Here is a 25,303-nt window from a genome sequence, read left to right on the forward strand (position 1 = left end):
TTGTCACAGACAAACAAGGAGTGCACTAAGGGAAAGAAACATTTAATTAAATGCTTTTTTTTTTTTTTTGGGGGGGGGGGGGGGGGGGGTTGGGGAGGCATTGTTTACAACTACTTGCTGTCATTTACTTACTTTGCTCCAGGAAGCCTATTTAGTTTTTCTCCTGTGATGTTTCCCTCCAAGTGCTGAAGCTTCACTTGTTCCTGTAAAGATCCTGTAATTCTGCAGAGCTTTTGCCTGAAGCAAATTACGTATTTTAAGATGTGGTGTTTCAGTTCCACTTCACCTACAAATATGTTTAACCAGCATTGGCAAGATTCTTTTATGCTACGCCCTTATCTCGGCACACCCGACTAAGTTGCATACAGAATAAAAACTGGGCTTTTGTTCTGAGCAGAAGAGATAGCTGTATAATGATCAATCAAAAAACGCCCTTGGGGATGGGAGAGATTAGCACTTTGATACTACTGAAGATGAATGGGTGAAATGAGTTTGATAAGCTGGTGTTTTCCTCAGATAATTGCTTTGAAAGCTCTCTAAAGCCACTCAGATTCTCTCCTCTTTCCTTTTGTTTCGGGACAGGATAGCAGATCCTGCTGGCCTATCGTAATACTGGACAGGCTGCTATTGAACAAACAAGTGGATTTATGCCCTATCCCATCACTGAATATCAAGCACTAAAATGTAAGCCATAACCTAACCACACTTTCAGACCAGATTCCTGTCTTGGTTAACCAGGCCACTCTTCCAGGCATGTATGCACCTGAACTCAGCTCAACAGAGAAGGGACTGACAGGATTTTGAAGAGGGACTTCCCGTAGGACTTGAACACCTTCCCCTCTTTCACAAGGGCATTTCATCCTTCAGGAGGTGCTAATCCTTGCCCCTTGCTCATGAAGGGACCGGGTGCCAACTCATTGCCAAGAGACCAGCTCCAAACATTCCTCTAAGCTTTCTGAACCCAACTCTGACATCTCTTCCTCCTCCTGGACTGCTATTTCACAGCTACTTCACAGGATCGTCCAAAGAGGAACTTTATCTGAAGCTGTAACATGAAAGTTGTCTAGCTCATGTAACCTCCGGGTACATCCATCCCTCTTGAGGCACAGGGCAAATTCTGCTGGAGTTCACAGACTGCTGCCATTTACTGTGCTAACTCATTCCACTAATGAAACTGGAGCCAAGAAGTGTGACCATATTTTTATTGTCTCATTGATTAAATGAATTTTAAATACAGAATTAAAAATTTGTAAAAAAAAAAAGTTATTAAAAGCCAACATCCAGAAGCAGGTTGCACATCAGTGACTGTTCAAAATTCATACTTGTTCTTTGGTACAAAGTTTGGGAAAAAAAAGTACAGCCATCATCTGGAAAGAGATTTTTTTTTTCTTACATTATCTGTCATATTTGAGAACTGGTATTTGTATTGTGAGATTCTCCAAGCCTGTTTTTCACAGCTCTGATTCACATTGTTTGGCGTTCAGAAAAAAGACAAAAAATTCTCGTTCACAGAAACAGCAATGTAGCATTCTTCACCTAATACATTAAAAAAACCCTACCACACAACTGGTGGAGAAAAATGCAGTGTTTTGTGATTGGTAGAGATGTAATTTTGCTTACAAAGCACCTTTGAACTACAACAGATTCTTCAGTCTTTCCTACAAACACCTTGTTGAGTTAGGTATTTCTCAGAGAATGACATCTCTGGCGTTTGCCCTTTGCTAAGCTCCAACACTGCAACAAAGATTTCCAGAAGTGATGAGTGAATAGGTACCTTTGATTTTTAATGCCCAATTTTAAAGCAGCTTTATCTTTTAAGAGACGCAGAGCACCCATCCTAAAGGGCAACAATTAGGCCCTGGTAGGCACAATTTAAAGCCCTATTAAAAAAGTAATCTCAAGAGGTCTTGATTCTGGAGTTCTGGGTTGATTTTTTTCCCCACACACACCATTACAGGTTCTTAAAAAGATAGCTATGAAGATAACCCCTTGAATCAGTGCATCTGCAACATCTCAACCAAAAAAAAGTAGACTAAAATATGCATAATTTCACGACTTCAGCATCACTCATACCATATTCACAGCAGGTTAGAAAGAACACATCCTATGGCTCACCTGTTTCTCAAGGATCTTATTTCACCAAGAGAATTTAACCACGCAGACAAACTACAGAATGAAGTGCTCTTACAATACAAATCAGGACTTTGAGAAAATGAATAGGGATAGCCAAACAAAAAGGGGGTGGAGGGGGCACAACAGGGGAGGGAAAGTTCAGACTGCAGTGGAAATGAATTCAGTTAAACATCAGAAATAATACTGGAGAGCTTGTCACTAGTGCAGCTAGGACTTGGCAAATGAAATACTTTGAGTATACACTTGCAGGGCAGCCCTGCTTCTGCCACATGAATAAATATCCAACAGTGTTTAAAAACAGTATAAAAAATGTCAGGGTTTTCAGAAGGTGCATGTTCCACCACCTGTAACTGCATAGTAGGTTCCCTCATGTGAGGTATTTCAGCATCACTGCAAAAGAAAATATTTCTGCACTCCTCTTCCACAAGCAAAGTCTCATTTGAACTGAGGTCAGATGTTGGTTATGTAATAATGCACGGTGCAAGTGCTCCACTCTCCCCTGGACTCTTCAGACCACAGCCACCATGCTCTGCAGGATGAAAACGTGTGGTCGGAGTGGTAAAGAGCTCAATTTAGTACCCACTATAGGGACCAGACAGATATAGGCACCAACCTCTTATTTGAGCCACTGCACATCATAGGGTTCTTGTTTTGTTTTTAACAGTCATATTCACACAGAGCCTTCCAGGTCAGATTACTAACCTCAAATTCACTTCAGAGTATTTCCTTGGTTAACTGTTGATACACAGGTTTTCCAGCAAAATAAACGCCTGCATTTTTTTCTTGTGTTGAATATATGTTTTTAATTGTAGCCATTAAATGCAAGATGTCAGCTTCGCATCCCATCTGGCCTTCTTGGAAGCATCCCTCTTCATTCTTCAGAGGAAGCAACAGCATCTTATTACTGAAACCCAGGATCACAGCTTCTTCTGGTAACGTGCAACAGTGAATGGCGGATCTTACCAAGAGGATTAGTACCGCTGTAGCATGTAACTGTTTCTCCTCCAAAATGTGGATGTGATCAAAGAACAGCAAATCCAGAAGAAACAAACGTGTTCTACCAACTTCAAGAGATGTTTCTTGTCTTACATTCCATCTTTGTTGTATAATTGCTGTAGCTTTGTTTGCAGGGTGTTTTGGGGTCTTTTATTCTTTTTAAGAATAATCCCTGCAAATTCGGCTACGTAAGGATAATTGGTGCTGTTTATCAACTCCCCTGTTTACATGTGGGCTATTGTACTCACAGCCAGCTGTCATGGAAGTAGTAAATAAATTTTTTTTTCCTTCAAAGACACAAACATTGTCCATTTTGTAACTATATAGGGAACATCTTCATGGCTTCCTCTTGCCTTCCAAAAGCTTCAACCAAACTTTTTGTTCATGCTCTCTTAGAACATCCGAGGATACGATGGGTTTTGCTTAATTATCCACTCAGCATGTGGATTGATATGATACAAGTCTAAGAGATAAGTGTCTGGGTCCAGGCAACGTTCACCTATTCAGAACAAGAAATTCAGAAAAAAACATTTCTTATATTTTTAGTCCCATAGTTACTACTTTCTCCCTGAAGACTGGTCCACATTCATATCAACACTACAACCATTCAGAAGCAGTTAGACAAAACTGAAAAAATTCTAGTTTTTTATGTTAAAATGAATGTGTATTTCTTAAAACCACACTAAGGCTGAGCTTCAGCTGTGGAAAGGTAATTTCACTTTCATACCCAATAACCTTATCTCTTGAAAAACATTTTGAAATGCATTTTGAAATATGTTAGTGATCAAATCCAGTAGCTAGACCAAGTTGTATTTGATATGATGGATTTTTCCTTCTACAGATGCCATTTTGGAAAATACTGAGAAAAATATCAAACCATTCCAGTAGACAATGATCTTCAGAACCAGTTGTAACAGGACATAAGAATTCCTTTCCATTTTCGGCCTGCCCAATCTGCTGTTATATTATTTAGATTTCTTTTCCATCTGATGACACCACCCTACTGATAGATGAAAGCTTTGACAGTTGCTGTTTACTGTTGGTGGGGTTAACCCACATTTGTTCATTTGTCTTTTAAATTCTGGAGCCCCCTTCAAATCACCTAATCTTTATGACTCCCTCCTATTGTAAGTTAGACATAAAAACTGGGTATCAAAGTTATTTTCAGTTACCACCCAGACTTACCAATATTGCCTCCCACTTCATACAGGAGCAAGTTTGTGCACTCCGTTGAGTTGTTACTATAGAAAGGAAAAACACACTGAAGTTAACAAAGCTCTGTGAAGGGCAGGTTAGGTAGTTCAGTCATGTTTCTTCCAAAGGAATTGCTCACGGTGCAGAAGTCAGCAATGGTCAAGGAAGCTACAAGGCTGTACAGTACAGCAACCTTACTGATTCTCCTGAACTATGTGGTTGTTGGAAATGACACCCAATATTGTGCAAAGAGCAATGCAGATATTCCTTACTTGCAATGAGAAGCACACTGTATACAAACACTTCAATAGCAAGACAAAAGGCATAAATACCAACTGTCATTGTCAGCATTCCTCTACAGTCAACAGCCAGTGCAAGAGAAGCTCATCTGCAAGAAGACTTCAGAGGCTGTAGGAGCTTGACTGAGATACTCGTTCCCAGCTGACTCATATTCAGCCAACTCTCCATCCACCCTCTTTGTCTGGGCATCTCTTGCCCATGGACACAGTCAGGGGATGCGCTAACATTTCACCTATTGAATACTGCACATGCCTGCAGGGTTAGGGAATTGCGTTGTTCATTTTGGGGATTACTTCAGCAATTCATCACTGGAGCACAGAAGGGAACTGTAGAGCTTATTTTAGGAAACCCCTACATGAACCTATGCACACTGGAAATATTTGTTCCAGGCAAGTAGCTCACACAGGTGATGCTTTTCTCTTGGAGAGCTAGAGAAGTTTTATTTTGCATGGTCAACATTATTCCACCACTTCCCTTTCTCTCCAGCAAGGCTTTGCACATACTGTTGTGGTTCATTTGCCTTCAAGCAGATGAGGGAACCACCATCCTCCTGCCAGCCTGAACACAGTGATGGAATCACCCAGCTCAACTGCTATTTGTCAGCCCCACCCAACACACCATTCCCAAAATCTAGAATGGAAAAGCAGACAGCAGTTTGTAACAGTTCCCTGTTCCATCACATCAGCTGCACTGGAAGACAGAAGACATAATAACTAGACCACCTGCATTTTATTTTCTCTAAATAAGCAGAGAAAAAGACACTTACCACTTGAGGAGGTTGACTGTGTTAACAATATTCCAGCCATTCTGGCACAAGTTCTTCTGAAACTGCCTCAAGACATCAGCAACTCTGGTTGCATTGTTCAGATGCACCTCTAGTGTATCCTTCAGGAGAAGTGAAGCATGGACTTTCACAACCTTGGAAGGCTGAACAAGAAAAGCAGAAGAAAAAAGAATAAAGCACTTCACAAAAGACTTTGTTATCAGCTGAAACTTGATGTTTTAAACTAGACTGGAGAATGTGAAGAATGAAATTTATCCAGCCAGGCATTCATAGAATTTGTGTTTCTTATTCCATGTACTAGAGAATGGAAGCTTATAAAAGCATCAAAGTGAGCATTATAAACAAATCATCTGTGCATCAGTGTTGTGATTGGGGAGAAAAACACTAGTCTTGATCGGTGTGTGCTGGTGCTCTCTGCTGTTCAAACACAGTACTGGCACTTGCAGGTTTTGATGAAATTGGGATCTGGCAGAATAAATTCAGAAGTATTTTTCCACAAGCATGATGGACTTCTCTAGAATTCATTTAAAAACAGGAATATGGAATAATATAACAACAGGAATAATGTTTAGACAACTGAACAGTCTTACAGAGACTACTGAATTTTAGAACAAAAATTTCAAGAAGGAAGCACTGAACTATTACAGAACAGAATCTGAGAGCTATTTTGTCAACTGTTCTCATTAACACTTTTTTCATGAACCAACTTTTCAGAATTTTTATGCAGATAAAGGAACCATTCTAACTGGATCTAAACCAAAGCACGTTAATTTTATAATTCTAGTTCTGCAGAAGCAGTGCTACACACCACTAGGAAGCACTGTTGGCACAAATCCTAAGTATTCAGTCGCCTGTTGGGCTGCCTAAATTGTAGTTATTCTTTCTGAAATGCAAGTGCCTTTAAGAGTGACATGCATACATAACCAGATAAATTTTAGGTGCACATCTCAGTAGCCCAACTGGTACAGAAAGATGGGGGATGTACTGGCTTGTGAGAATACAAACTCTTCTTTGGGTATGCAAATTTAAGCTCTCCATGTGTTATTCCTACCTGCAGGCTTCATTTTGCTCATGCCCTTAGATTATCCCAGCATCACCGCCACTGCTACGGGATACCCAAAATCCAGCATTGTGTAATGTAACCTACCTGCTACAGACCTACACTCATCAATTAACTGTGGCAACCAGAACAGCAGAATGACTGCAGCTTTGATACTCAAATGGGTCCGGTAGCAATATCTGTTTAAAAGTCTCAGCCAGCACCAACACAAGAGGTGAAATAGAGAAATCTCACCTCTCTCCTTCACTTTGTCCTATACAGATCAGCAGCATTACACAGCAAGATGATTGAAAACCTACTTTCACATTACAGTAGCGGTCTAAATTTTTTTGCTTTAGGTTCATTCAAAGAATTCTGACTTGATCCTAGTAGACATGTCTGTCTAAACACATGGGACACCTAAAGCTATGTGAATTCTGTTCATGCAAGGTTAAATCCAGCATTTCTGCTCCCGGTCTCTTCCCCCTTCTCCTGTAAACATGCAACGTCTTAACAGTATTTTGTAGTTTAAGATTTAATCAGTACGCTTGCTGTTAGGGTCAGCTGTTGTCACAATCTGGCTACTAGAGTTTGGGATGGTCCAGATTGTTCTCCCTCTCGCTCTGTATAAAGCATCACTCTTTAGACTTTTTCAAGTTCTCATGAAAATACTGTAATGGGAAGGTATTTGGCACTTGTGAAAGAGACCAGTTCTATCTTACCTCTGCCTGGTTCTTTTCCACCTTGTCTTTATCAGCATGAATCTTCCGCAACAAATTTTTTATCCGTTTGTCACAGAACTGGTACCTTTTACTATTGCTCTCATTGAGTTTCCTCACTTGAGCTACTAGAAAAGAGGAGACCTGAGCAGGGAAGAAGGGAGACAACAGGAATTAAAACAAATCAAGCAGAGGTGAGGATGCCACTTAGAAACCCAAACATCACTTTATGAGGCCCCTTCAGCAGATAAAATATCTATAAAACTTCAAAACAGGTAATCTTGGAATTCGGACAGAAGCTTTGTCTGGAAACAATCAATTCGTCTGAAATTTCCAAGACTATCTCATTCCCTACCCCAGTTCCATCCAGACCAAGGCACTACTATACCATACTGCAAAACACCTGTGCAACTTACTGTCCAAAGCAAATCCTGATAGTGGATCATCATCCGCACAACGTCAGCTGCCCCCTCTGCTAGCTGTTTCTCCTTCCCTTCAGGGATCTTGTTTGGCAGGCCTTTGTGCATGAACAGGTTTGGGGCCATGACTGTGGAAACGTTCCAGAGATTCATTTTGTTGTTGTTCTCCCTGGCAACCACTTTGCTGAGAAATTCAAGTAGAGCCTGAGGAGAGGGAAAGAGACTTAATATCTTAACTCCTAATAGGACTCAAGAAACTAGAGTTACAATTGCTGGAGAGATCATCTAATCAGCACCTTTTTCTAGACATTCATAAAAAAAAAAAAAAACAACTCTCTAATCAGGAAGTACAGCAGCCAAGTTCTAATAATAGAATAGCAACAAATAACTACACCAAGCAGGGAGATGGTTTGTCCAGCATTCATGAATCAGAAAAGATAGCACACGTAGGAAATAAGTAAGTTTTATTTCTGGTCTGGTGGCAATTTACAAACTCCAGTTGTAAAAGTTACAGAATCCAAATTCAACCCTCTTTTTCCCCAGGAACTGCCACATCTATTCCCAGATGTGGGAAATGAAACCCTTTGGATCTATTTTGCCTCACACCTTCATCAAAGCTGATGAATTTCTCCCATATATATTGTCTATGGGTGCACTAAGATGAGACCTATACACCCTCCAATCCATAGCGAAGTGCTTTAGTACACTGAAAAGAAAGAACATGTTTCTGAAAATGGTGTAAAAAATCCTCCTAAGTTAATCCCCAAAAGGCAGACTGTGTTTACAGCTTTCATTCACTTCCCAGCCCATAAATTTGTTTACTCCCCTCCATCACAAGTTTCTATGCTCAAGTCAGTGAAGTAAAACCTCCTAATCATCTAATACGTTATTTACACTCCCCTTTACAAAAGGGTGATAAGAGTTCCTTAAACAAAAACACGGAATGAGAACATGTTTTTCCAGTTAAATCAGGAACAAGTAGACTTACCTTTAGCGTGTTTCTGTTAGGCTCAGGCAGGATCAAGATCAGGAGGTTCAGAGCTTGCAGTCTTTGCTTCAGGTCTGGAATATCTAGAAAAGGAAAGACAGGTTCAGGCTTCTGACACCAATCTTTTTAAGAATGGAAATTGCGTTCTCAAGTCACGTAGACTGAGAGCAGGGCTAAGGCAATTCCTTTTTGTAGCATTTGTCATCTGTAAAACAAGGTCTCAAATCCTAGAAGTAAATCAAGCTCATACAGCCTTTATGAAGTGAATCACTTTTGTTCCAGATGACTGACTTTTTTTTTTTTTTTTTTAAGACTTGCTGGTATTATGTGTACTCTAGTAGACCCCACCACCTGTTTCTTGTCAAACAAAAAAAAAATTGCACACACAGTTGGCTCAAAACATTCAAGTCACCTATTGAGGCACGAACCTCAGAATAAGATGCACTGTCTTGCACTGCTGCAGACGGTCCAAGATCATGCACCCTGGCCAGTTGCCACAGCTCAGTCTGCGTGTTCTTTTTCCTTTTTTAAATTAGGTTCTCCTAATTCACAGAGTGACCTTGCAGCCTCAAATGTAGTAACATAACTTATTCAGGACAGTGTTCCTACACAAAGGTTTTGGGTACAACCAAGAACTAGCGACTAAGACATTCAGGCTGATATATAATAGTATACGTAACACCCAGCAAACTGCATTTGACCATCTATAGCACGTATCGTGCTCTGCATTCCCAGGAAATCCACTTGCTAACAAGAGACCTGACAGGAGAGACCAGGACTAGGAAAGTACAAACCAGCAAACTGACACTAAACAGCCAAAAGAGGAACTCACTTTGTACAGCAGCAAAAGCAGGAAGATATTCTGCTGTCAGCAGTGGGGCAGGCAGCTCTCTTATGAATCTTTTCAGTAGCCCAGATACATCGTTCTGGTGAACTTCATCCCAGCGGAACAGGCCAGTATAGAAGTCCCTTTCTAGTTTCTGTTCCAGACTCTATAAAACAGATGGAATTTATTACATGCTTCAGTAAGCAAATACAATGAAAATTCTATAGCTAAACACTAGGTCAACACATCAAATCAAAAGACCGCAGATACCCTCAACGACAGACATTCCCAGATTTCCCAGTAATGCACACTTCTAATTGTACAGGAAAGGGAGACAAAACAATTCAAATTAGACCTTATTTAGAGACTTGCTTCAGCAACTTGCTCCCTGATTACCTTTGAAAATATTGGTAGTGAAGAGCTCATACCTTGATTCTAGTCTGGGACCCAGAAACTCTCAAAATGCCCTCTGTTTCAAGTCCTCTCTTTTCCAAACAAGATAGCAGCTATTAGAAGGGGAAAAAAAGAAAGCTCTTAGATACAGAGGATGAGAAGTAAGCCCTTCCTTATCACAAGCCTCAAAGGGTTCCCAGCTTCAAGGAACAGAAGAATGAATGAAATCAAGAAAACTTACTGCCTGGAGTAACAGAGGGACCTTAGTGTTGGGAAGCAGTTTTTGGTCATTTTCCAGCAGAGTGTTGAGTGGAACTCCAAAGAGTTTTTTCTCTACAATAGAAACATATTTTAAGTCTGTACCACTGTTAATACAGGTGTCAGGGATACGTCCAGCACTACAGACTAAGATAGCACATTTTATAAGTTCTGGAGAAAAAGAGAAGAACAGGTAATAGGACAAATGTACACAACAGATGTAAGGTGATAGTAGGTCTTGATTCCAGAAGAAAGTAATGCAAAAACACTTGTCACAAGGTTTCTTACCAAAGACCCTCTTTGTTCTACCACTTGAAAACCAAATTCGTAAGAAAATCTCAACTAAAAGGGAGGGGGCACAAAATGGGGGTAAAGAAAAAAAAATTAAAAATCAAGAAAACAAACCACTAACCTGTTGTTTTCAATTTTGCTGCCTTGTTTCTCTTCAGCTCAAAGCCTAGAACATCACAAAGAGCTGTTAGTTCAATAAAGGCCAGTGTGGGGATCTTCTTCATGTCCTGAGCAGATAGATCTCCAACCTTGGTCACTCCCAGTCTGCCCTTGTAGATTTTAAATTTCTGAAGGAAAACACACATACACAAAAGGTTCAGTACAAGCAATTCTACTGATCCTAGTGATTATCAAGTTCTGTTGCATTTTCGTTATTCTTTATCACTAACTAAGCATTTATGCATTCTCCTGTTTTCAGCACTAGGCAAATAACCAAAACTATTACTTCTACTCAAACCGTAGTTCAATAAAATATTTCCCTTTTTCAGCATTACTCTTCAAATATATTGGAGGTCCTAGTTTTCTAAATTAAAGAAAGCCTGATGCCCATCCTAATCCATGTGAACTTTGGAAGCAGTCCAGTACATTTTCAGAGAAGAAACTGTTAGCATTACAAGCAAGAAAGTCCAGTTATTCTTTTTTTTTTTTTTTTTTCCAGTGGCAACAACCCAGATCCGCATCCAAATAGCTACGGATTCTCACACAAGTACTATTTCTTTTGACCACCCACTACACAGCAGTTATCCTTGCCCACCACTGTCCATCCAAAAACCCCTGGCTAGTACAGGCCTGTTGCAGCATTATCTATGGAGGACATTTCCAAGAGTTGATCATACAATTAAATGTCTTGCACCCACCTAGGCAAGAAGAGAAGCTAATTAAACTCCAACATGAACAATTATTCCTATGCTTACAGTTAGAGCGTTTCCATCCATTATTCTCCTGGATTCAGACAGGAATGATCCTTTGAGCAGGACAGCTGCTTGCTCTGAGTAGGCAATGTCCATGTTGAACACCTCCTCTTTTCCAGAGTTTCGAACTGTGCAGGAGTAATCCTGGGTTTCTGCTACAGAGGAGAAAACACCTTGAATTTCAGAGAGCTAAAAGAGTGAAGCTTAGAAAACAAGTTCATTAAAACTGCCACTTAAGACATGGTTCGAGTCAACTGCTTTTGGAAAAAAGAAAAAGGATCATATTAGCATTTGAAAACAGTGCTGTCATAGCACAGTGAGCCTAGCTTAAAGCCTTAACATTACAAATATGAACACCAGGTCAGTAGTAAGACATGAGCATGCCCTTAAATTAAAGGACATAGCTGTGGCTAACTTCTCTTCACGCAACTGTGTATAGGATTTCACTATACGATCTTTTTTTTTTTTAATTGCTTTCTTGAAGATTGAAGGTTATCACCAAGTGCTAATTCCTAACAACACTAGGCCCTCGAAAAGTTTACCAAATTCAGCAAAATTTGTAAGCTTGCATTTAAAAATAAAAAAAAAAAAAAACACACAAATAAGGCCTTACCTAATAGTAACAGCTAGTATTGGAAATAGAGCTGCTCAAGTTCAGAGTCCAGATTAGCCTAACTTCCCTTTCAGTTCCAGCCCCACTTCAGATCCTACACCCCATTTCCAAACCTACTGAACATTTAAAAATTTCTTCTTACGTTTCTGAACATTTGAAGTCCGTAAATTGTGCCACAACTGATCTGGGCTGGACTCCTCTTTCTCGGTTACTGTCTCCTGAAAAGTAAATCAAAACATTCTTACTTACACAAAGCAGAACAGAAATTGTTACACTGACACCCTGATTTTGGTAGAAAAAACAAAACGCCTGACATTGTTTGCTTCTCTCTGAGAAAATGCTGCTGAAGGTCAGGACACTAAGAATTATTAAACAAATAACAATTAGGGGATTTGACAGGCAGGTGAAAAACAGAAAACTTTCACAGATGGCATTTATGATGAATTTCTACACCATGAAAACAAGACTTACTTCCTCATAATCAGCTGCTAACATCTTTTTTGTTTATACATTGAGGGGCTAATAAACAGTGTACTGAGCAAACTGCCCAGGATCTAGTCACACATCAGCACCTAAAAGTTTCCCATTGCAGCCTTTATGGTAACCTCTTCAGGTCTAGAGAGAGAAGGGCATCTTTAAGGTATAAAGAGACATTTGGCAGTCAATTCTACAAATGAAAACCTTACTCTTGCTAGAACTAGTCAGAATACAAGAAAGCACATTCTGTTACCAGAAGTTAGCAACTTTCTGAGAACCTGTTCGTGACATGGAGTTGTGAACAGATGAATGAAAGCTAAAAGGAACCTGTGCAAAGTCATTGCAGATGGACAGAAGTTAATCTATACAGAAGATGTACTATATATTTAGAGTAGGCATACGGCTGATGAGCTTACCATGAAAGCAGAACCACCCCATTTAGCATCTGTAACTAATTCACACCAGAACGTCACTTTATCAGATTGGATTTAGTTTCTCAGATTTTCAAGTGCAAATAGAAGAAACCTAGTGGGTGGGCACTTCAGGTTAAGAGCTAAAAATCTTCATTCCCATACAGTAGAGCACACAACAGATTTCTATTTAATATGCAAGTTTAAAAACTTTCTGAATTTCAATTGAGGAACTTAAGAACAACTTGCAGTTCGAATAAAATGTCACTGGAATAAAGAAAACACAAGAGGGCTCCAAATGATATCAGAGCTCCATGAAGCTGCAGTGCTGTAGGTGCTACACAAAGCGTTTCTTCCGGCAGTCTCTAGGAAGATTATAGAACTGTAGGTTCTGTACTTATTTCTTCTCAGTCCTGCAACCTGGATGCAGAAGTTCTGCAATCTCAGTTTCATTTCAGCTTAAAAGATGAAGCCATCTGTTTTGGAAATGGAAGCAGCCCTAGGTGCAGCAAGCTGAGGCTGCTACCACAGTACAACAAAACTTTTCGGAAGATTCCACTCAACATACCCCAGAGCCGACCACTCCAAAAATGTCCCGAACATCACGCACAGGATGCTTGTTCTTCCTCCTCCGAGACCGGGAGTAGGTATCTAACCTTCGCTGCACAGCAGCGGCCTGGGTCTTCGTCAGGGTGGAGAGCAGCACCACGTTGTCGTTTTCGGAGGCATGGTCCTTGATGAGGTCTGACAGGCCTGCGTCCTGGAGCCACTCAGCTTCAGCTTCTCCCTCTGAAAAACAATGGACGAGAAGAGGGAGCAAGAAGAGAAAGAAGAGCAACATGAGTTCTTGAAACATCAGAAAATGGGAAGCCCGAGCCATTCCCTTTCTGGGGTGGCAATGACTGAGAGTCACATCTTTGAAATCCTGCTTCCATGTAGCTGGCTGAGTACCAGGCTTGAGCCAGACAAAAGACAGCACTTCAGGCTGCTCTAACTGTCTACACACTCCTTTTTCCTCACCTAGGGTGAGGAGAAAAAGACTACAGAGATGTGTGTGCTACCAGGCCCCTGGTAATACACATGGTGGGCAGAAGGGGCACAACAGTGACTGTATGGCATTGGCATGAGGACGGCAAGAGGAACTGAACCCAGTGGGGGCTTTCACAGGATATGGGAGGAAAGGCAACTGTGCTTGCTCAAGTCTGCCTTCACACCAACTATCCATGCAAAGAGGAGCTGTGGCAGCAGGCACAAGTACACCAGTACAGTAAGTCAGAGCGAACGGCACTGCCTCCCTGGGCACAAAGGGTCCTCTGACAGCATACAAAAGGTCTGTGAGAAACCACACAATGTCTAACACTGCCCATTTGGCTTTCATACAATTCCCAATCCTTTAGCCATTTCTTTTAATTATTATTTATCCACATGCATGCCTCAGTATCAACTTAAAAATCCAGATACTAGTCTGATAGATTCAAATGGATTTAATACACTTGCAGAATTATTTGCATTCACTATCACTGCTCCTTTACTGTATTATGTTTTTAAGTGGATTGCTACCCACACAGACATTAGGCAAGAGTATTATTCTTGCTCTGTGCATTCACTTATGGCTGTATCTACTCAAAACACCTCTAAAATTAAAGACCATTCCAGTTCCAAAGTAAAGTGTGACAAGCCTGGAGACAGTAACAGCAGCATTATTCAAACAAGCTCAACTCCATGCCAATCTCCAATACAAAAGTAGCACTTCAAACACGGAAGACAATTTTCCCTTATAGGATGTGCCTTTTGTGCAAGTGGGAAAGTGCCCAGAGCATGGCAGTTACTTGAAATCCAAGGATAAAAGCAGCAATTTAGCAGCTGGCTTCAACTTGAATAGTGTGAACACCAGAGAGTCTTTACCTTTTCAATTTTAAGTACCACAATCATTCACTGCAGGCAACTCCAGCACAACTCTACCTAAGGTTATACCCGGAAAAGGAAAAAAAAAAAAAAAAAAAAAAAAAAAAAAACTGAACTGACTGCAATTGAATAGTTCGTTCCCATTCTTTCTTTCTGATGCAGACTGGTATTTCTTATCTATCACAGTTGCTTGGGCAAAACCTCATTATTGTTGCATCAATAAAAGCCACACAGATCATCTTATGAGATTAAATTGTTTAATTTTTTCTGGAGAGACTACTGTTTTGTCACAGCACCTAAGAATGGAAGGAGCACGCTCCAAAAGCTGAGGAGTTTACTGGAGTCACAGTATCTTTTTGCAAGTTGCATGAAAACAGAGCTCTATTGAGCATTACACCAGAGCAAATAGCAAACTGGCTAGCTCTCCCACATTGGTTTTGGGCACTTCTCATGTCCAGTTCTCCAAAAGCTTAGCAGTTAAAAGCATCCCCACTGGCACTGCTCACTTGGTTACAGCTACTCATGCGTGTGTAGGGTTGGGACTCAATCACATTAGTTAATTCCCCCTATACAGCTATTTGTCCTACATTCGTGGTTTCACAGAAGCACAGCGTGCAAAAGACTTCTTTATTTTGTCCTTGGGAACTACAGGAAGTTAGAGTATTGCTTGCAAATTTTGAAAATATCCAAATCCAGTCATAACAGGAAACTAATCTAATACACAACACTAAGCAGAAGACCACGAGTCGGACATCCGTTTAAGCCTACTGCTCCATCTGATGCCAAAGCAGTTCAGATGTTAATTTCTCAATTTAATATTTTTGGCCCAATTATGTTTACCAGTAACACAAAGGGAAACAAGTAAAATAGGTTATTTATGGGAAGAAGAGGAAAATCAGAGAGGAATAGGACAGAATTTAGAAGTCCACAGCAGTCTGGCTGCAGATTCAAGCCTGGAGAGTTTTTAAACATTTGTCTTGTGAGATCTGGACAAGCAACATTTGGGGAAGGAGGCACAAACGGGAATAAATATGAAAACTAAAGAACACCAGTTGCAAGAACTGACTTGAAACATGAGCTAACCAAAACTAGTATTCATAATAATTATGTTTAGTTTCCAAAAAATTGAATGACAGCTAAACATCCTACGATATCAGACAAACATTATGTACAACTTCCCACTTATTTTTCAGAGGAAGAGAAGAAGCAGCCTTTGCAGATGTTTCTCAGAGATGACTGCATGCTATGAGGATACTAACAGATACTTTAGTGCCACCACCACACGCAATGCATACATCTGTTGTACCGTGGGCCTTGGAGATAGCTGGAGCAAGCAGCTAGGAAAAAACTACACTACTCCTGCTGGAGAAAAAAGCCAGTTTTTGCCCCTTTCAACTGTGGGTGAGGCCACAAGCACGAAACCCCAGCACCTTTCTGCTGACCCAGTTCTTCCCCAAGGTTACAGGCTGACCAGCTGTCAGTGGGAGGCCACGAGCAGCCTCCCATTTCGCCACCCCTCACGCGGGGCTCATCACCTTCCAACTGGGTCAGCGTTTCTGCGATGCCTTATCTGCACGAAGCCTCCGCGCCGTGATGGTTATCAGCACTTCGTCACCGGCTCCAGACAGCGCTATTACCTGCTGCCCAAGCCCAGCTTCTCAGCCTGTATGCAAACAGCAGCAGTGCCTTCGGCCTGAAGCGGCCCAGCCGTGCGGCCACCTCACCTGGCTCCGGCTGGAGGCTGCAGAGACACAAAGCCAGGAGGCACCAGCCCAGCCTGGCCTCCTGCATTTAGGCCAGCCTCGAGTTTCCCCTCATTATTTACCCTTCGAGCACAAGGCTTGCTGGCTGTACTCCATCCCAGAAGGCACCCAGAGGCTGCGCACACCACGCCGCCCTCCCCAGCCTGCCAGGAAGGCTTCGCCACTGGGAGCGTTACTTCAAGTTTGTCTGGTTACAAGTGCTAATTAAGCAGTTAGCTCTTACCTATGAGATTAACGCGCAGCATTACAGGAAACTTTTCTTTGTGTCCCTGCTTACACACAGCAACCAAATTGCCTCTAGCATATCAGTATTTCGGATATCCTAGACAGCCTTTCATCTAATGGCATGCCCTCTTTTCCAGAGTCTCCTCCCTGACGCACTCAGTTTCTGAATCACTTTTGTATCTCTTCCAGTTCCAAAACACAAGCTAAAATCTTTGATGCAGGGACACCAACAGTGGGCCTTGATGTTCAGTGTCTTGCCCATTATGGCCAGCTCAGATTATCTTCCTGTCCTACTCTCCAGGGCCCCTTTATGAACCCAGCATAGTTATTTACCCTTCCCAAACATAGCATCACACCGGGACTTTCACTCAGACATTTCTCCATTACACTCATAGATCCTTCTCAGTATCAGGCCAGAACAACAGCTGTAGGCTGTGCAGGCTGCAATCCCATCATCCGGAATGGACACAGGAAATGTGAGAGCCCCAACCATGGAACTGCCTGGTGCTCATCAGTCCTCCAACACCCCAGGATATTTATTTTAACTCTCATGTCAAAAGGCAATCAGTACAGACTCCAATTATTCCAAAATCCTGGATAAAACCAATGCTCTAGAAAGCCCAACTGAAACACCCCACATGCATAAAGTGATCTTTAAAAGAAAAGAAAATTAAAAGCAATATCAGAAAAGTCTTGTGTGGATGTACTCTTGTCATACTCAGTGTTACGGTTCCTTTAACAGAGAATCAGAGGGTGCAAGTCTGCCTTCCACAAAGGCAGCTCTTGTAAAAGCCACTATGATAAAGTCTCAGGACCATGTACACAAACAACCCTTCCTAAATGCTGTTAGCTGTCAAGGCACGCTCACCACACAGCTGGTGCACAAGGAATGAGGACACCCACACTTAGTGGTGGCTGCTTTAAAAAGTCTGGAGCCATGAACGTACTTCTCACCCATCTTCAGTCAGCTTTTTTTCAGAAGCTGAAACTAGGTGAGGCCAGCAATCCTCTTCTGCAGGGAATTAGCCATCATCCAGTGAAAAAAAAATAATCTCTATATAAACATAACTGACTTGCCAGGTAACATTCTAACCATATGCCATCATGCTTTTCAACCATTCAGGTGCATAAGAAAATTTTCAAAGATGAACATCTTCCTTCCTCCCCTCACTCCCGATGTTTTTGGCAACCTACCCTCTTGTGCTTTGACATCTGCAAGGCTGCATTCCTCTTGCTCGGCTTCAGTGCTCTGTTTAATGTTCTCTACTTCCAGCCAAAAACTGTCCATTGACAAGTTGTCCAAAGAATCTACCCTGGAAGTGACGCTCTCTGACAACGGGGATACCAAAGGACTCTTCGGAGGAAGCTGGTTCATTTTGCAAGGGCAATGTCTGGTACTGAGAGAGGAAGAGATAAGGAAGAGAGATTAAGCTACACATATTCAGGTATGGCATTCACAATACATCCTTTTTGATTAATGGCTGCAGTAAAAGCCAAATAGAGGTAAGTACTACACTTCCTTTTGTTAGTCTTTGGCAATAACAGACAAGGTTGGGATCAAATCCACCAAAGCAGGGGGGAAAAAAAAAACAAACCCTACTGTCCAAACACGTGAGCAGGCACAATATCGGCACAAGTCCTCCTACACTGTCCTTCCAGCAACCTCTGAGATACCTCCTGCGTTTCCCAGACTTGCTTCCAAGATCCCCCTGTAAGCTTGCTGTTACACCCTCTGGATCCACAGACAACCAAGACGTTTCAAACTTTGCACACACGTGCTCTGCCTATCTGGCAAGCCTGACGACTCCCAGCCGCAGCAGATGAACCTCTGGAGTCTTGTCCCCTGTATGCAAAATCTGACACAGCTCTGTGCCCTGCAGCTCGGTTCACGCAATGAACAGCTCAGATGTTTGAGGCCCTCTTTTCCTGCCCAGACCAGATTTTTTGGCTGTGAAACAGTGGAAGCGTCCTGGGAAACCCAAACATACAGAATTTTCTTACCACCCTGCTGAGTAATTTGTGGACAGCCAAAGTTCTGACTGGCGTTGTTCAGCTAAGCTTTCAACCTCCCTAAAGGAAGCTGTGAGTTTCTCATCGTTTCATAAAGAAATACCTCTCCTAAAATGAATTTGTTCTTCTCTTCAAAGGGTTGTAAGCCCTTTAAATCCTGCTGTGTATCTTTTTAAAAGACAAAATGTAGTAGGTGTAAGAGTAGCCTACTTATATAAACACCTCAACAGTTTAACTTAGGAACACAAAAACCAAGAGACCGCATGCTATGCCAACTCCGCATGGTTTGAAAAACGTTCCAAGAATAGCTGTGAACAGCCATCACTACAAAACACAGCGCAGAATCGCTTCCTAGTCACACGATGAAAAAACAACAGTTAAGTCTTATGCTTTGACAGAACACGACAACGAAACCACCACCAAAATTAAATTAACCTCACAAGTACAGAAGGACTACGAAAGTTACTGATGGCAAAGTATCTTGCAAGTTTTAGTTCCCTTCATTCTGGAAAGCCATTACTAGCAGTTCTGGCATGAACTGCTATTATAAGAAGCATTTCAAGTCTCAAAATAACAAATGTGAAGATCTAAAAACTAGGAGGCACATGGTAGAGGCCATTTTGCTCTTATATTTACACATGTACATGCATACTCTGCTTATACTTTGCATGCATGCAGCCAGCCTTTCTCTTCTAAAGGTCAGAACTGAAGCGATAACCATCACTGCAGAACATCTGGAGGCAGCAACAGAGTGGAGAACACGAATAGTAAGTCTTTTGTTTGTTTTACAGGAACACAAAAGTTAAAAATTGAAAAGAGCTATTGCACCACACAGCCCACTTCCAACAAAGGCAGAGGCATTCTGCCTGCTTTGTTATCCATCCACATCTTTTCCCCCTTCCTACTCCTGGATGAACAGACCTGCAGCTGAGATTCCACGTCACAGCATGGAGAAGCACTTAAATATTCAATCTAAGATTTTATTATTGGTTTTTAACCTTCATAGTTCACATCCATTTTTCATAGCTCTCATACAGCTACCATCCTAAGTCATTATTTTCCCTTTAAACTTTACACTTAAACTCTTTATCCTGGTGGATAAAGGTAAAGAGTTAAAATTAAAACCAAGATCAGGAGTTAAAATTTTAGCTGACTTTGCTTACATCAACTCTTCAGTACTCCTCTACATCTCTGCATCTCCTCGCATTTGGCTGCCAGCCTTCTCATAAGAGGATTAGGTTTAAACAAAGCCACCCTGCTACCATCAAAAAGCCTATTTCAGTACATCATTGCCATGATGTCCTGTTAGGTTGTTATAGGACATCAGAGATCACCACGTGCGACGTGAGTTTAAGAGAAGAATTTCTGATCACTTTGAGGGACGTGCTTTTGGCCAGCATCACTTCCAGAAGCACCGACACAGCCAAGTTCGCACTGCAGAGCAGTCTCTCAACACGTAACACCAAACAGGCTGAAGAGCTGCCTCACAAGCTGTCCTAAATTGCTCTGCTGGAGGCACTTAGCAGGCACGTAACTACTCCTCTCGCCATAAGCTGCTGTGGTGGGATCGTGCAGTGCAGTGGATATGTAAGTATCCTTCAGAATCTAAGTTACACAGATCAAAGTAACTCTAAAAGGTACCTCTCCTTCGTGTTCAGCCTCATTTAGAGCAGACTTATCTGGAATCCAAATGTCATCTGTAGATTCACACCGGAACAGCATTTACATCCAGGCTGCAGACGCAGCAGCACCTACCCTAACACAAGCTCTGCAGCAAGCCTGTGTCACCCAGAGCTATGGCAAACGCTTCTCCACACCTGCCACTGGCCTGCCTGGAAAAAATTTTAAAAGAAAAAAAACAAAACACAAACAAACAACAAAAAGGCAATATTTATGATCTTCAACTCTTTCAAAGGGTGACTCCACTCAGGTATTCCACACGATTTATCCAGACACCAGCTTCTGATTGCAAGCTTTGTCCATGAGGTGCTAGGACCAGGTGAAGGAATGCCCACCTAAAGCATTAGGGCAGATTCGTGGGGTACGTCTGAGAAGGGTCACAACATCCCTACAGTCCAGATCTTCAGGCTGCACTTCTGCCACCGGCTCTTTCGGGTCTACCAGCACCTTCAGCTCCATATCATGACAACATAGCATGGAGCCAGGATGCGGCTTTGTCAGACACCAGGGGAACCGCTGTAAGCACCCACATCCCACTGCGGCTCTTGCTTCTGTACCATCCACCATCACTTTGCCTCCTTCCACTGGAAGGACATTCAGGTGAGCTAGGAGTCCTTGCATTAACAAGCTCCACTGCTAATCACACTGCATGTCTCCTACAGGAGAGCCATATTCGAACTGTTTGTGGGTTGGACAGCCCAAAAGCCATCTGAACTTTTCATCTCAACATCCCCACAGCGTGACACACTATGCCCTGGTTCACCAACACACAGCAATCCTGCAGTGTTAGCAGGATCCAAAGCCCAACTCTACAAGTCCTGAGCTCCTGTGGCTGTCCTGCGAGATGGGACAACACCTAGATAACAGAGCTAGTCAGACCTTAAAATTTAGAAAATGCTTTATTCTCTGGTCTGTTTTTTCTTGAACACGCTGCACAACACTTTACAAATCCCACCAGTCAAGTGGAAGGTTAATTTCAGATTCAGTCACCTACGAGATTGTTCTTCCTCATTGCATTCCCAAGTCAGCAGAGGGCAACCCGTGACGTATGAACATAGCAACAGTTTAGATTTCAAGTGTAGATTGTTGGCTGAAAATGTTAATTGCTCAGTTGCAACTGGGCAAAGTGGAATAATCAAGTTCACTCAGATGCACTGTAAGCATTACAAAAAAGCTTAACATCAGTCAGATTTAAAAATTAACCCAACAGAGGAGCAAGCTGGGTAGAAACACCTAGCTAAGGGCAAACGCTACGGAACGACTGGGAAGACTGACCATCTTAACGCCATCTCCTCCTCTCGTCTCAGAGAGCTAATTGCAGTGGGATTCATCCACCTGGCTCACCTACACATTCAGTCTAGCCTGATTTTACAGGACTAATAGCAGTTATGAGAAACAAAACTAGACTGGTGTGGTCCTTTTATGGTTCATTTTCCTATTTCTTCTACAAATCCTCTCTGAGCATTGGTAGCCCTTAAAGGCTGACTGAGTGTTGGTGGCTCACCAGCCCTGGGCTAGGATATGAAACCTCAGAGCAGTGTTTGATTTGTTCCTAGATACTGCCAACACACAGCAAATGCATTGTAAACACTCAAGAAACTCTTGGCCCTCTTGAATATCAAAATAAGATAAACAGTGTTGCTTAGCATTTGTTCATTCCAGGGTTGAATCATTCTCATCAGAGACTTTCTCAAAGGATCAGAGCTGCCTGGACTGCTTCCCTGCTTGCTCAACATCCTCTCCTCACCTGCCAGATGAATAAATGAAGTTCCTTCTTAAGTACTGCAAACAGAACAGAAGGTGGCAAGTGTAAATGAAGAAAATGGAACTCCTTTAGCGCTGTTTCCAGAAGAAATAAGATGAAAGAAGGCAACAAGAACAGAACAACAAAGTTATGTAAGGCACATGCAAACACTCAGTTTAAGGGCATATCCACAAATGTGGAGCAAGCACAAAGAGACACAGGAAACAAAGAAACAGGTGGAATCTGAGTTAACCTCAAGAGCAAGCTATGAGCAGCACACCGAGTCGTATCATAGCAATTTGGATCACTAGCACAAAACAAGAACTCTTTTGAAAGAAGAGAGTTGGAAATTATTTTATCTTGTTGCAATTTTTTGACAGATAAAGATGCTAAGTCAGAGAATAAAAATATGTCAACGAAACAAAACATGTGCACCAGCAACTCACGTCAAGGTCAAAAACAGTCAATGAGTACAAGAACATAAGATTCAAGGAGACAAACCAAGCACGCCTATGCAGGAAAAAAACCCTCTTTAATTTGCTTCCAAGTTCCTATCCTAAGCAAGCAGTTTAAATCCAGATGAAGAACCAGGAAGATCAGACCATTGCAGTTCCATAACATGACGGATTTTCTCATTTAAGATCAAGTGGTGAGATAAAGGCATCAAGAAATAATTGTCATGAGGATTTTCTCTATTTTTTCAAATACTCCTAAGTCATATATAGATATATCTACATACTTATACCTAAATATAAGTATATATGTTTTACTTAAAGAATTGGAAGTTTATACCTCATTCTTTCAAATCTATCAGTGTTAATGTGGTAACAGATCCCTGTTGAAAGACAACAGTCTACTCATCAAAATCTTAGATGAAGATTAGACCTTAGGTGATGCACAATTTGGAATTTCATTCAGACTTGCAGAATTACAAAAAAAAAATCAACTTCCAATGCACAGATGTCAAGTTTAACACCAGAGATGTCACGGACACAAGTTCCATAACTTTTCTATGAACAGAACCAATTCATAGCAAGTCAGCCAAAGGTCTACCTCAAAAGAAAGAGCTAAAGCAAATCTTTCAAGTCCTACTTTAAGGTCTAACTTTTCTTACAATCCCCCAAACTCCGTGCACAGCCTGCAGCACAGCCTGCCAGCTCCCCCTTCCCTCCACCCATGGAGCAGAAGAGCGGTGCTGATGTCTCCCTTGGGAGAAAGTGAGAAGCACAGGGCTGTTCAAGCTTCTTCTTGGACAAGACCATAAAGACAGACTAATTATCAAATTACTGTGGCAAAGAGGAACAATAACTTACCCAATATACCCCTAGCATGCTTTACTTTCCCTGGCTTAACAACCCAGAGCAGTTTAAGAGTCAGCATCACAGCAATCACAGCAGCAGCCTACCACTGACGGATCTTTGCATACCCGTAACCACACGGGGTTTGCTCATACACACGCTGCCATGCAGACTGTCTCAGGGTGTATCCCCTACAAAAAGTCACAGTGCCTCTAACCCTCCCTGCCTCATGTGCCATTGCTGCCTAACACCACTTCTGTTTGTATGAAGGCATTTTTTCACAGACTTGGCACCTATGGGACAACGCACTCAAAGGTCTGTATCTACAGCACGAGCCAGAAGAGTTAAGGTGTCGCTTGTGCAGCCTGCTAATAAGCTTAGAGCTTGTTTGCAGCACCACAGCAATCAGTTCATCAGGACGTGCCATTATGCAAGCAGCTCAGGGAGCAGCATCACCGACAGCTGTTGTGAAGCCTGTTCTGCAAGCGATAAAGGGGACACGCCACATCACTCTGTACGTGAAGAGCAGCGCAGACCAGAGCCAGCTTTCCCCCACACCACAGCCACTCCCCAGCTCCTGTCCTGACACCCTCAGTGACAGCAGAAAGACAACAGTCGTTATCTGTCCAGCACTACGGGGAGAGAAACGCTTGCACATGGATGCTCTTGTGTAATGCCTCTGGACCTGACCTCTGGAGGCTCCCTCTGCCACAGTGCTGCAGGTTTCGGATAAAGCATGGTTATAAAACTTACCTGAACCCAAACATTGGTATCACAGTGTTTAAGGGCAAAGAAACACCATCTCAATACTCCCATCTCAGCCTGTCGTCTGGAAGAGACCTACCTCCTTTCTCTTTAGGTAAGGGTCTAAATAAACAAGCTAAGGAATAGCAAAATTTGCCTAAAATTGCAGATCTGCCTGGAGGTGTCTCAGGCTGAAACTGAAAACAGAACAAACACGGGACTGATAAATCCATGCAGACACAGCCAAATCAGAAACACTCCAAGCCCTGTTTAGTCTAGTCTGTTAGTTTAGGTGCCTGCCCCGTTGTATTAAGGTTTGGGTTGACCTCAGGAGACGTAAGCCATACCCTCCTTGCATTTGTTTCACCACAAGGTCACCACAGAGGAGCCCGGAGCTGACTTTCCCTGCAGCAGCAAGGTAAGCCAAACAGGAAAGGCCCTGCACCGACACGGACATCCTGCAGGAGAAAAGGGCACGTGGTCAAAGCAAAGCATTGAGATTTAATGCGAGTTTGAACTGACCTGCCATATGAACATATGAGAATCATTAATTAACGGTAGCATTTCCAGCCCTGTTTCCATCTTCACGCACTGCCAGAACCAGGCACACCCCAACTCAGAACAGTTTTCCCTTCCAGCAGCTGCAAGGGCTCTGTCACACCAGTTTCTCCTACCAGCAGGGCAGCAGCTTGCCAAACCCCACAGAGCAGCTAGCACCTCCTGCAGCACACCGGGCTCCTGCACGCTTGTTCCTTCCCATTGCCTCCCCCACACAGAGATAGCAACGCACCCCCTGGGATGCCATGGACAGAGCACCCACACGGGACTCTGACGAGGTGCTGGCACTCACCCTGCCCGTTAGGGACTTGCCTGTCACATCCCCGCAGCACGCGGCGTCAGGGACTTGAGCAAGGCCAGAATGAGTCAATGCCTCCCAGTCACTGAACACATCCCCAAAACACGCTCCTGCGATGAGCCACCCTCACCTCCTCACTTCACTTCCACTGCCTGGGACTCTAGGCAAGATGCTCAGCCCCTGTACACCTCTGGGGGACAGGGCAGGAGAGTGACCACGTGGCTTTCAGAGGAAAGATTAGGTTTGAATCCTTTACAAATAAGCTCAGAGCATTTTTTGACATGTCATCATTCATTAAAACAAAGACTTTTTAGAGAAGCACAGATT

The 25,303-nt window shown here is 42.4% G+C and overlaps 1 protein-coding gene across 10 annotated transcripts in view; it reads right to left on the minus strand.

Annotated features, from left to right (window-relative positions):
- Nucleotides 1-1,188: 1,188 nt before the first annotated feature.
- The window catches only part of ARHGAP40 (Rho GTPase activating protein 40), a 38,532-nt gene continuing 14,417 nt past the window's right edge, over nucleotides 1,189-25,303 (minus strand). For 8 of the 10 annotated variants that reach the window (XM_068700170.1, XM_068700166.1, XM_068700167.1 and 5 more), the window contains 14 exons: nucleotides 17,839-18,041; nucleotides 13,320-13,540; nucleotides 12,007-12,082; nucleotides 11,255-11,406; nucleotides 10,462-10,627; nucleotides 10,033-10,124; nucleotides 9,827-9,904; nucleotides 9,405-9,564; nucleotides 8,573-8,655; nucleotides 7,582-7,788; nucleotides 7,169-7,309; nucleotides 5,390-5,550; nucleotides 4,315-4,370; nucleotides 1,189-3,628 (listed from right to left, as the gene is read on the minus strand). In XM_068700170.1, coding sequence (XP_068556271.1) covers nucleotides 3,522-3,628; nucleotides 4,315-4,370; nucleotides 5,390-5,550; nucleotides 7,169-7,309; nucleotides 7,582-7,788; nucleotides 8,573-8,655; nucleotides 9,405-9,564; nucleotides 9,827-9,904; nucleotides 10,033-10,124; nucleotides 10,462-10,627; nucleotides 11,255-11,406; nucleotides 12,007-12,082; nucleotides 13,320-13,540; nucleotides 17,839-18,019 — 1,881 coding nt within the window. In that variant the 5' untranslated portion in view covers nucleotides 18,020-18,041 and the 3' untranslated portion in view covers nucleotides 1,189-3,521. Of the gene's footprint in view, nucleotides 3,629-4,314; nucleotides 4,371-5,389; nucleotides 5,551-7,168; nucleotides 7,310-7,581; nucleotides 7,789-8,572; nucleotides 8,656-9,404; nucleotides 9,565-9,826; nucleotides 9,905-10,032; nucleotides 10,125-10,461; nucleotides 10,628-11,254; nucleotides 11,407-12,006; nucleotides 12,083-13,319; nucleotides 13,541-17,838; nucleotides 18,042-24,446; nucleotides 24,593-25,303 lie in introns of those variants that run through there. The other 2 variants (XM_068700164.1, XM_068700163.1) reach the window with 2 other exon arrangements.

Source organism: Anas acuta, chromosome 16 (genome assembly GCF_963932015.1).
Source record: "Anas acuta chromosome 16, bAnaAcu1.1, whole genome shotgun sequence".
Lineage (NCBI taxonomy): Eukaryota > Metazoa > Chordata > Aves > Anseriformes > Anatidae > Anas > Anas acuta.